General features: G+C 45.7%; 1 protein-coding gene across 1 annotated transcript in view; it reads left to right on the forward strand.

The window, feature by feature from the left end:
• Positions 1 to 12,959, forward strand: part of HSD17B12 (hydroxysteroid 17-beta dehydrogenase 12) — a 52,967-nt gene that overhangs the window by 9,644 nt on the left and 30,364 nt on the right. The window contains exons 2-3 of the mRNA XM_083163899.1: positions 12,005 to 12,051; positions 12,808 to 12,883. Coding sequence (XP_083020025.1) covers positions 12,005 to 12,051; positions 12,808 to 12,883 — 123 coding nt within the window. The remainder of the gene's footprint in view (positions 1 to 12,004; positions 12,052 to 12,807; positions 12,884 to 12,959) is intronic.

The following is a 12,959-nucleotide window of genomic DNA, read 5'->3' on the forward strand; positions in this document are numbered from 1 at the left end:
CGCCCCCCCTTGCGGGCTCGCCACGCAGCGGGCCCGGTGCCTCGCTACGCTCGGCACACTAATTTATTCTCCCTCCAGGGGTGTCATGGACACCCCTGGAGGGAGAAAGTGTCGGGATTTCGGCGGTCGGGATTCTGAACGCCGGGATCCCGAACGCCGGGATTTTAACTGCATCCCCAACGTACCCTCGCACGGCTCACTTCACTCACTCAGTGCACTTTACCAAAGAATTAAGAAGTTACGTCGAATTTTTACAGATGCCCTTGCCATGTCGATCGAATGCTTGTGTTAACATTTTGACCATGTCGACCAGATGTTGACCCAGTGACTGTTAGCCTGAAGATTTTTTGTCAGCCATCCAGATACCTGGACGAAATATAATAAGTTAAATGGGAAAATGAAAATGTTTTGGAGCTCGGTTATACCGGGGTATGGTATAAATTACCAGCAGTCGGGATTCCAACGGTCGTTTCTCTGACAACGGAATCCTGATGTCGTGAGCCCGACGGGGTAGAGGGCATTAAAGCCCCTTGCGGGCTCGTGGCTCTCTAAACTCGCCATCCTATTCTATTCTCCTTCTATAGCAGTCTTGGACCACCTAGTTTGTCGGGTGTTTCCGGCTGTCTCGAGTCCGATGTCAGAGAAACGTCTGTTGGAATCCCAACTGTCGGTCACTCATCCAGCACCTTTATACAGAAGGGTGAGCTGGAACTATCCTACCACAAGCAGAACCATGCAGTAATGGACGATTTCACTTTGTGCTTCCCCAGTTGCAAGGAAATGCCAGTCTGGTACAGCATGCATTTGTGTACAGAGCTATCTAGCACCATCTACTGCCCATTTATGTTATTGCAAGGGCGTCATTCCTGCCGGCCACAGAATTTAGCAGTGGGCACGAATTGAATAGTATCTATAATGGAGCACAGTTTTCAAAGAAAAAAATAATACATGCATACTGTATAAGTCACTTGTATCCACCTTGTAAAGTGCAGCGAGTTAAAATAGGAGCATTAATCCTAATGTAATTATTGTTTTTTTTAATCTCTAAAAACTCCCATTGCACAATTTTCAGGAACTTGTGAAATCCAGGTAGAGAAATGCAGACGACCGTAACCTGAAGGGCGGATTGTAGGCTGGAGGATGACCGGGGACTGTGCAGCTGTAATGCACTTGCATTGTGACATACTGGAGAGCATTGATCAGGATGCTCTGCAGTTGCTTTATAAGCCAGTTGTTGTAGGGGTTAGCACTAAGGCCCTGATTCTAGTTGATTCGGACGGATGCGTATTTCGGACAGGAGCCGAGTGTTCTTAGCCCCGCCTACCGTACGGATCGCTCACACCGTCCGAATGCGGTAGAACGCAGAGCGTACAGACCACAAGTGGATGTTTCATGTGAGCAACTCCCCCATCTGTGGGAACTTCCCCCATCCTCCGATGGTCGCCGACCATCGAATGATGGACTGAGCGGTCAGGCAGCACCGTGCTCCAGACCACTCAGACATTTTTCCCTATGAAAGCAGGGATATGGGCGGGCAGCTGGCATCCGGCTATGTCAGCTGTCCGGCCCCCACACGTGCGTCACGGCTGCATTACCATACGTACGCCCAGCGTTTTCATGGGAACACCCCTGAAACACGGGGCGTGCGCATATGGTAATGATCCCAAACAGCCCTTCACGCCCCTCTCCACCCCCTGCTCGGATGGTTCCGTACAATCGTTTTCGCCGTGCGAGGCATTCGCACATGCACAGATACGCCTCTGCACATGCGCAAACATCGGCCGTCCGACTCAATCAGAATAAGGGCCTAAGTGTGGGGGAACTACTATTTCCAGCATGCCCAGTGCTGCCTGACAGGACTGTTAATATGAGCCAGTTCAGAGTCATTGGACAATCTGTTTTAAATAGGCGACTTCTCGTTATTGAGCAGACTTGTCGGACCCAAGGATTTCTGGTAATGAATTGTAAGGGTTGTATCCGTACATAGAAATACGCTTCTAGGGACGGTATATGAACTGCGGAAATGGGAGAAAAATATGTGGAATGTTCATCACCGTCCATTCCGGCATCACGTAGAAACTATTGGAGGATTTTGGTTTGTGTTGATTAGCGACCTAGAAAGAAACTGGTCCGTATTATCTGAATGTGACATCAGGAAGACGAGCAGTAATGGGAAAAACTGGTGTTGTGTGTTAAGTCAGTGCATGCAGTCAAAATCTAGTCAGCTTGCTTAGCAAATGACTGCAAATCTCTCTGTGTGTACAGAATGAGAGATACTGTAGGCAATCTCTCATTCTGATCCACTACCCTGCCTTTTATTTTGCTTAAGCAAAATTGCTTAGCACAAATCTCTGCGTGTGTATGTGCTCTCCTTGGAAGATCTTGACAACAGCAAAATTGCTTAGCACAGATCTCTAAGTGTGTATGCCCCTTTAGTTCCGCTGAGCGATAACAAACATCGTTACTAGCAAAGCAGCGCACAAACGATGGTTATTTTAATATGCGTACAGGAGTGTGTGTATAAGATATTATATTATCGGGCACAGCTTAAATGGCAACTTTCCCACGAAGGGGTCAGTTCAATTAAGTGTGAAGGATGCAATGTGAGATTGCTGCGGCATTTAAAATCCTGAGCCTGATTCAGTACGGATTGCAAAAGCAAAATCTTTCTCTGTTGGGTAAAACCATGCTGCGCTACATGTGGGGCTGATGTAACAGGTGCAGAGAGAATTAGGTTTGAGTGTTTTAGATAGTTTTTGTGGATGCTTTATTTTTCCACTGCAATTTAGAATTCAATATGAACACACCCCACCCAAATCTCTCTCTCTGCACATGTTACATCTGCCCTCATGCAGTGCAGCATTGTTTTGCCCATTCGAGAAAACGTTTGCTTTTGCGATCCTAGCTGAATCAGGCCCTCGCTAATTTGATTGAGCCCTTATACTCTCTTAAAGTGGGAGATAGGTCAGTGCTGATTGTTCCCCAGGTAAATATATAACAATGTGTGTATGTAAAGATATAAAGGCTTTGGCCCATAAGGGTGTCCAGAGCTCGCTATAAATGATCAAGCTACTTGTATGAATAATTCCTATAAATCCCCCCCCCCCCCCCCCTCCTACTCCGCCACTACATTTTATTTGGTATGTAAAATCCCTGGTATAAAGAGGTTCTCTCTGCGGAATGTACAGTATGGCCTCAGGGGCACATTACCCCTGCACGGCTTTCATGATGTCCACTTCTAGTAATATGGCTGCGTTACACTGTACTCCATACGAGGATGACGGCAGCAGAAAACGCAGCTACAAGGGGGAAACAATCCGTTTAGAATAATGGTTACATCTGTAACATTCCTTGTTCACTTAATTGACCTTTGTGCATCCTATGCGTCTAATGGGGGATTAGAGGCTGTTTCTTAAATCTATTCCCCCGATGCTAATACTCAGCACTTTTAATCATTTCTTTTATTTATTATCGGGGATGAATTTATCTTTCTGATTGGCGGAGAGTCCGAGCCCTCCGCTCTTTGGGTTGGCATCACGGTGGACTCTGTGAACAATGTCCCCTTGCATTGTTCTGCTCATTCACAATTCCCCATCGGGATATTTGTGTTTTTCCATCAACGTGCACCAAAGGAGAATTATGAATCGGTTTGCTGTTGCAGTTCTCAATTGGATTGGGTGCCATTCATGCGCTGGGAACATTGGGCTGAATGTAATTTCTTCACAGAGCACCGTGACTTGATGTGACGGAGCCCTAGAGATGCCTGGTCATGTGACGCTGGCACTGGCTTGTACACGTGCAGCGAGGGTGGGTGGGTGGGGAGCGAGAGGGAGTTGTTGTGGATTAGTGTAGTTGTGTGCATTTACTGGCCACGGGCTCCACTCCGTATCCCCCCCCCCCTCTTCCTTGGAAGTGAGCGCATTGTGTCCTTTCTGTACTTTTCCAGAACAACTTGGTAAAATAAGTGATATCAACTATACAGTGTTAAATGGGAACTGTCAGATGTGCGGGCTAGCTACTGTGGGGGGAGACGACCTTATTCCTCACAAGTGTGTGATTATTTACACAAGACGAATCATTGGTACAAAGCTTCTACAATATGTATGTGTGTGTTTCTATATATTATACATTTTCCTAATTGAGTAGAGGCTTCGCATTGTAACGTTCTTTTTATGAGTAGCGGAACATGAGATAAGAATTAGAATTCATCCTGGAATTTCATTCCCGAGCGCACCTGGGGGAACCCCTGCACAATTGCGGTTTAAGACCCTTATACTGGTTTGCACGCTCCCCTGCGTGTACGCACAGGGGAGCAATGTTGAGCACCTGCGCATGTGCATAAACTTTTATGCACATGTGCCGCCCCTTGTTCGCCATCCCGTTCGCACCTGGTAATGCTGGGGGTGGCGGCGAAGGGCCGCACCCATGGGAACGACCATCATTTCATGGGCGTTCCTATGGTAATGCTCCATTGACGCTGTAGCGTCAGCTACCTGCCCGCTTCCCGCCCCGGGGTGCTCGTAGATGTGAGAGGCCAGAGAGGTGTATTACATCTGCGAGCGCTGTAGAAATAATTTGACGGTCGGCGGCCATCGATGATTTCCTTCCCGCATGCAAGCTGCCAATGAATGTTTATGCAAAACATTCATTTGCATGCGTGCGGGGGCATGCCAGGGGCAGGCGGTTGGTAGTGCGGGCGGTGTTTGGTGGACTTGCAAAGCTGGGAAATTTACAGCTTTGCGAGTCAACCAGAATAAGGTCCGTAATGCCCGAGTGGGATCACCCGGCGCTCAGGAAAAAAAAATCACCCTTTTGGAGACAGGAATAGGCGGACGCTGGGAGACTAATTTGCCCTGTGCATTATAAATGGGAGTCATTTGTGTCCTTTTTTTTTTTTGTTTTGTTTTTATTCCACTTAAGGCTTTTCGGGGGTATTCAATCCCGGATTCTGACTGTCAGGATGTCCCGACAGTTGGAATTCTAGGCCGTTTTTCTCTGATCCGACAGTAACTCGACAGCCGGAATTCAATACTCTGGCTGTCGAGTGTCAAAGTCTGTGGATCTGCAAAAACGGCCGTGATTTTGAATATTGTCACAGATGGAATACCTCCCTTTATCCTTCAAATCTTGGTCTTTTTGGCCCTTTTGTGTAAGTCAGCTCGATGTGTTAATTGCGTGCAGCTCTGTCAGCTGGAGACGTACGGGAACTTGTCTCCTGGACTCAGCTCTGACAGTCTGGACCCTCCAGTAGAGTAAGATGTCCCTTTAGGCGCATATGGAGATGTGACTGGAATGTTTGCGCCTTGCGTGGCCCGTACTTGTATGTTCACCTTTCCGGAGCGTGGTTTCATGTAAGATGTGCCTGCAAAGCACCATACACAACAGGGGAGAGAGATAAAGTACCAATTAAACTGTCATTTTTCAAACACAGTCTGTAACATCGCAGTTATGAGCTGATTGGCTGCTACATTATCGCCATCCAAGGCTAAATGCGCCAAAAACTCCCTAGCTTTCACACGTAAGGCATCCGAAATTCATGGCCCAAAATACTGGTGCGGCGTGGCAAGCTTGTGCTGACAAAGTTATTGGGTGCATTACCCTTAGGGGCCCATACACCAGCAGTAGGCAATCCAATGACAGAATGCGCCAATCAGCCTCCATCGATGAACTTAGATCCGTCAGATCGGGGAAATTATGCATGCAAAACAAAAAGGTCCAGATTCCGCAATCCCCACCAGGTTCGGGGAATTTGTCTTTTCAGACATGTGTAATGTCCGCGACTGTCAGGGAATTGGCGGTAGTCAGGATATACTGCTGGTGTATGGGTTCCCTCATCGGGAAGAAGAGCCGGCGCAGGGTAGTCGCAGGACCTAGTGACTACTGTACTGTATGTCAGACTTTGCCTAAAGAACGCTCATATAGTGTGACTATATTTGGGAGGCACAAGCAATCTCATTTTAACATTCCAGGATCAGGGAGGTTCTTCAGTCACCGCTCACCCCATCGGCTCCATCTGAGAACGTGCCGGTCAAAGTTTGTGACACTATCAAGACAATGATACAGGTTGAGTCTCCTATATCCAAAATTCTTGGAACCAGAAGTATATTCGCTATCTGGTGTTTCCGCATGAGTTACAGTATCCTGCGTATGGGACCGGTCTGAACACAGGATGCACTTATGTTTCCTGCACGACTCACACACAACATGTGAGTACTTTTATACGATACTTGTAATCATTTTGTGCATTAAACAAAGTTTGCGGACATCAGAAATCAAAGGTTTTACTCTCTGTGGAACTCACAGAAAGTCAGTATTCCACAGTTCTGGATATAGGAGAATCCTGTATTTAAGCAACTGGAAGCGTGTAATTACGTGTGAGCAATTTCATACAAGTAGTGACAATGTTCCGATTGTTGGTACTACAGATGATTTGTTATTTGTTTATATATTATCACCATTCTTCCCTCTAGCTCCTTACTCGCTCCGCTGTAAATCATAGGTACTAATTAACCGTTTGTTTACTGCGCAGTCTAGTTACCCTCTACCAAAGAGTAATGACTACACGTCCTCAGGTGGAGACGATCTGCAGAGGCAGATGGGGGGGGGGGGGGGGTGAAATGCCTTTTATGTTTTATATTTGGAGAATTAATAACTGCGATACTCTATCCTGGTAAGGAGTGCATATTTTATATACTAATTTATTTTTGAATACAGCCTCCAAAATCACCGCAAATAGGTTTATTATGTTTGTTTTAAAAATATACATGTTATAGACCCCTAACTCGAGCAACATTTTTGAAAGCTGCACAATTGTGTTTTTTTTTTTTTTTTTTGATTATTTTATCGCATAATGTTATTTTTATTCAATTTCATTTAAACACCATTCTTTGTCTTTTTTTAATTCAGTGCTTTTATTCTTTTTTTGCATATCCCCCTCCTTAAGCAAAGATCTCATTTGCTGCATACCAGTATTCTCCGTCCAAGCCCTGCTTATGTTTTTTTGAATGATCCAGTCTCCGCGATTTCGGAGGCATCTCTTCCAGCAGAGGAGGAAAAAAAAAAAAACTCGCTGCTGCCTGTTCTCTGCAGATTAGAGGGTGCTGGCGAGAAGGGAGAATCCTGCCTTGACAACAGACGCGGCTCTCCGCTGATAGGCGCGCAGCAGCCTATGAGGGCAGCTGCCTGCTCTCTGCAGTTTTGCACAGGTGCAAAATAACTTCCTGATTTATCAATGAATTTTTCGCCATGTCGCCTCTATGCCGTTCCCCGTCGCCCCCCCAGGAGCTGCGCAGATTGAGGCTGGTCTTTTTCAATCAGTTTAAAGACTACTTTTTTTTTTTTTTAATAGTTCAAGTCCCAGATTTTCATTTTGACCACAGATTATAATTTGAAGTAGACAAAGATTACTTAACGGGTGACGGTAGATTACAGGGTATAGATTTGTTAGATATGATCGTGTCATCGCTATAGGTAACGTTCCTCATTTCGCTTGAACGTACTCAGATTTGTGTTGTTGACTAATGTCCGATAATTGGGGCTGCTTCTGTGCGGTTTCTTTTTTTTTTCTTAAGCCCATGAAAGCCGGTTTCGCATTGGTTTCTTCATTCTCGAGCACCTGTAAAATCCCTTTCCAGACCTGCTGTTAATCTGGAAAGAGTTTGTCCGTAACATAACGACGGTTCTAATTCCAAAAGCTCCAAAGAGCCACATCCTAAATCCTGTGATCTGGCCAAGAGGGAATTGTAGGAATCCGCACAAATCGGATCCATTGTCGCTCGCTGTGGGTATAATTATTGGGTGCTAGTTTGTTTATTTCTATGACCGGGAGTACACAGCGGGTAGAGGGTCAGACTGCTGCCTGCAACGCGCCATTGGACCTGTACTTCAGGCCCGGTCTTCATTCTTAATCTGCTTTTCGTTACGTATAAGGGGCCAGCCAGATTCAGTAACGCAGAAAACCAAGTTTGTGTCTTAAACACGCCATGGGGAGCAAATGGCATGTTTCTGTGCAGGGTAAATACTGGCTTCTTCTGCATGTAACCCACAGATATTGGACTGTTTTTATTTTTTTTATGTTGCGATTTAGATTTCAGTTTGAATACGCCCCTCCCCAAATCGAACTCTCTCTGCACAGGTTACATCTACCCCATCTGCAGCGCAGTATCTCTTTGCCCAGGTGCTTGATTTGTTAACAAAGCTACATCAGGACCACACAACACTAACAAAGTTACCTTTTGGTGTTTGGCTTCCTTCCGCATGAGTCGTGGGGGTTGGACTCGAACCCGCCATCACACTGCTTCCCAGGCGCGGCACTTAGTACTGCGCCAATCTGTGCTCGCCTAACAAAGTTACCTTTTTGGCACGTAGAACAGTGCTGTTGGGACCATCGGCGGTGTTGGACTATTCGTAAAGTGTAACCAGTGCATAGCGCCAGCTGCTAAGGGGCGGGGATTTGCAGCAACGAACGTCTGCTTAGAGCCGCCACATTCCCTGTTCGGATTGGTTGACCACTTCATATAAACAGGATGAACATAATTTGGGTATATTGTATAGAATTGTGTCACAGCAGTGTAAGGGGAAACTATCAGTAAAGAACTGTACCGCTAAACCTCTGTGCTCAGATAGCCGCTTCTCCCTCGTCCCCGTCACTTTTTCCTCCCTTTTCTGTTTCACAGCCTCCACCCCTCTCCTCCTATCAAATCCTATCCGTAGAGCCGGAGAGAGAGAGAGAGTGTGTTTGTATTCTGGTGGTGTATTGCAGCCAGACAGGTCTGATACAGAGTGTTTTATTTTTAGAATCTCTGTTGCCATTTTTATCCCGTAAAAATATTCATCAGCGTCTGTGTGACAGGCCATCGGTTTTCATAAATATTCCATAGCCCTGCCAATGTATCGCCAAGTGCACGCAGTGCCCCTCTCTCTTACCCCTCTACCTTTTAGGGGGGCTTCAAGGGAAAGGGAGGAGGACGGGGTAAGATGACTTTATATATTGTAGGTTTCAATTCACAAATGTGTAAACGTCACGCAGTTCACTCATCTGTACGCAGCTGCTGACGTAATCGACACTTTTTGTGCGCGTTCTGGGTGAAATGTACAAGGAAAGACTTTGAGCTCACTACAGGGAGTGGGGGTATTTTTCCGTTCCTACTTACCAGAAGGATTATTCATTTTCCAAATTGCCTGTATATTCAAGATTAAAAGAAAAAGTTACGTGTCTGCATGCAGTGGTTCCTAAAACATGCATGAAATACATTGTGTGTGTGCATCTGTGTATGTATGTATGTATGTATGTATATATGTATATATATATATATATATATATATATATATATATATATATATATATATATATATATATATATATAATGTCCTTTTATTTTCTTAGGTTTTGGTGAACACTGCTCTGTGATTATTCTTTCAAAACCTGTGCAGTTCCTCTTCCCTGCCTGGGGTGGCGCCATCTGCTGTGGTTCATCTAGCATACGTCTGTCCATCTGTTCTGAAATACAGACCACACTGCGCTAGAGCACCACAGCAGAGAGCTACAACACAGGCAGGGAAGAGCGACTCCCAGGGGTTTTGGAAGCCGTAGGGTGCAAGAAGGAACACTATGGGGTGTATTCAATGCTGCGGCCAGCGAGGGGGTTAAACAGCGAGGATTGCAGAAAACCAGCGATCCTCGCTGTTTAACCCCCTCGCCGGTCCCTTGCTCTATTCAACGTTCTGGGGAAATCCTCGCCGTCACAGGACGGCGATAAATCCCCAAAACAGCGAGACCCGCGGCTAGTGCAGAAAACTCGCTGTATTTAGCCGCGAGTCTCGCTGCTCCTGGAGACGCATACGCCAATTTCCCCTCGCTCAAAAATGGAGCGAGGGGGAATTGGCGTATGAGGGGGCTACATTAAATACTGTCAGGGTGAGTGGTGACAGCGAGCAGGAAGGTCGTAGGACGCATACCGCCGCCCCTCACAAGTGTATCAAGTTCATAACAGGGGCTCATCCAACAGAGTTTAAGACAGCGGGCAGCTCCTAACTGCCATTTTTTCCGTTTGTTGCTGATTGGCTGTTATGTTATCACCTTCCACTTCACCGGGCTTAATACTTCTGCCCCAAAATATCTGAGTAGATACGTTTTTGAACTTGAAATGGTTCAGAGCTGATAATTGCGCCGGTGTCTCCCAAACCGGGGGGGGGACTTTTCACTACCAGGAGAAGAAGGTGGGCTAGTAGTTGATGATAATTTTAACGTCCATTTGCTTGTGATCCGTTTACTATGTCCCATTTTTCCATATTAATCGGCTTCATATATATATATATATATATATATATATATATATATATATATATTTTTTTTTTTAATATTTGGTCATTTTTGATGTGTTTTTTAGCTGTTTCTTTCATAAAGATGCAGGGAGTTGCTCCTGTCTTATTAACTTGCAGTCTGCATACTTCTCGTCCTTTGTTCTTTGTTAAATGTGAGCTGGCATCTGTTAGACTGCGTTAGCATTCAGTCTGGGGGAATTCAGCGTTTTCTATATTCGGATCTGCTAAGCCAGTGCCCTGTTTGCTTGAATCAATTGGGGCTGCTATTTTTAGCAACAAAGGGGAATTGAAATAGCAATTTTCTTTCTATGTAACGGATCCCCAAGAGAAATACTGATGTAAGTTTTCTGTCATGCCTGTACTGCGCACCCCCCCCCCCCCCTCTCTCCCCCCCTTTCCCCTCCCTGCCTTTCTCCCTTCCCAAAAGAGCTGCTAGGAGAGGCAGCTGTCACAGGTTTGCGGCAGTATTAATCTTTAATCAATCGAGTGTTTGCTCTATTCAGGTGTGCAGGCGAAGGAGAGGGGTCACCAAAAGGGACTCGCTTTGAGCCGGCAAGCAGTCGTGCTCAGCCTGGGCTTTTACATTTCGGTGGGTGAAGCAAAAGACAGGGCAGCTAAAAATACTCCTTTTGCTCGCAGTGTTCCTCCAGTCTATTTTTGATGTTTGATTTAGATAAGGTTGATTGGGCACTGCTAAAAATAACTGTTCCCAGAAAGTTGAGGACAAAGTGTAGAATATTTTTAACCCGCGCTGTCTGGCTTTTGCGTCTCCCAAGTGTTTTCGCGTTGACGCCGCTGCTCCGGGTGTTAGCGCCTGAGCGACTATACGTGGGCCTCATTGTACGTTCTAGGCAATGTGTTAATGACCGTGGTAGAAATTAGGAATTCTCTCCAATGACAAAATATAGAATGATGTATAAGTGGGTTATGGTTACACCTTTTAAGTAAATGGCTGTATAGCCAGTGGCTTGTCCTTGCACAACCCTTTTTGGGCTTGGCTGGGATTTGGGCGACATATAGTCCCTGATTGGTTGGAGAGCAGCATGCTGCAAATGTCTGCTAAAATGTTTCGTGCGCGGCCATATTCCTTGTCTATCATGATTGAGTAGAGCAGTGGGTCCAAACCTTGGTCCTTGAGTACCCCCAACCGTTCATGTTTTCCCGGTTCCCCGGCAGGAGCACAGGTGCACTCACTTAATGACACATTTTAAAAGAACCAAAGTTGGAGCTAATTATTTCACTTGTGATTCTTTGAGAAGACTTGGAAAACATGCACTGTTGGGGGTACTTGGGGACCGAGGTTGGGAACCCACTGTAGTAGAAGCTGCAATTTTTAGTATAATCTAATGCACAGGCTCTCAAACTCGGTCCTCTGGACCCCACACAGTGCATGTTTTGCAGGTCTCGCCACCTCATCCCAACAGTTTTGTGTCTGTTATATACCCGGCCCACTGGAACCAGAAGGCGGTAATGGATTGTGTCTGTTATATACCCGGCCCACTGGAACCAGAAGGCGGTAATGGATTGTGCTGGGCATAAGTACAGGCCAGGAAGCCCTAAGGGAGATGGGCCAAAGTGCTAAATAAAGTGAACTTGATGAGGTTCATTATGACATCACTTACGGAAATTTGTGATGTCATCTGATCGCACAACTGACCCTCTTATGTTGTTTTTTTTGTAGTTGTAACTGGAGCCACTGATGGGATTGGAAAAGCGTATGCGGAAGAGGTGAGAATTTGGTTCTTTTTTAGACAACATCCAGATAAACGCTCAATGCAGGATTGTGTAATTGGATTACAGGATTATGCAAGATGTTGGCCCTTATTCTGGTTCACTCGCAAAGGCAAATTCCTTCTCAAATGGACAAAACCATGTGCACTGCAGGTGGGGCAGATGTTACTTGTGCAGAAAGAATTAGATTTGGGTGGGGTTTGTACTTCAAAGTGAGATCTATATTGCAGTGTAAACATAAAGCAGTCAGTATTTTCCCTGCGCAGAAACAAAATAACTCACCCAAATCTAATTCTATCTGCACCTGTTACATCTGCCCCACCTGCAGTGCACATGGTTTTGTCCATTTGAGAAGGAATTTGTCTCTGCGAGTGAATCAGGATAAGGGCCATTGTGCTACTGTTGGATGGTTATTCGCAGACAAGACGTCTTTTAGGTGGCGATACTGAGAAATAAAATGTCTTATTGCATATCTGCAGTCTGCAGCATGAAGAAGGTTTAAAACGCTGCTGAAGGGGTCAGCTGGTCAGTATTCCCCAAACATGGCTCCCCTCTTCTGAATGTAATGTATGGGCGAGACTTGTATCATTATTTTGTCATCATTGACAGACAACAGACTCTGGACTGAGCATTGGTCTGAGGTCTGCCAGTATATAGCACTTACTGCTTTGTCTGACAATTGTTGTGATCTCTCCAAATGTAACAGGTCAGCTTGCGTAACCCCCGCCCCCCATACCTTTTTATTTTCTTCAGCTGGCGCGGCGCGGGATGTGCATCGTCCTGATCAGCAGATCCCAGGAGAAGTTACAAGAGGTCTCCGCACATATAAGTGAGTCTAGTACTTAAGTTGTGTTTTGTAATGTGTACATATACAAACATTATAGCTAGCCCTGTGTACACTCTAG

This window comes from Crinia signifera, chromosome 11 (genome assembly GCF_055691185.1).
Source record: "Crinia signifera chromosome 11, ASM5569118v1, whole genome shotgun sequence".
Lineage (NCBI taxonomy): Eukaryota > Metazoa > Chordata > Amphibia > Anura > Myobatrachidae > Crinia > Crinia signifera.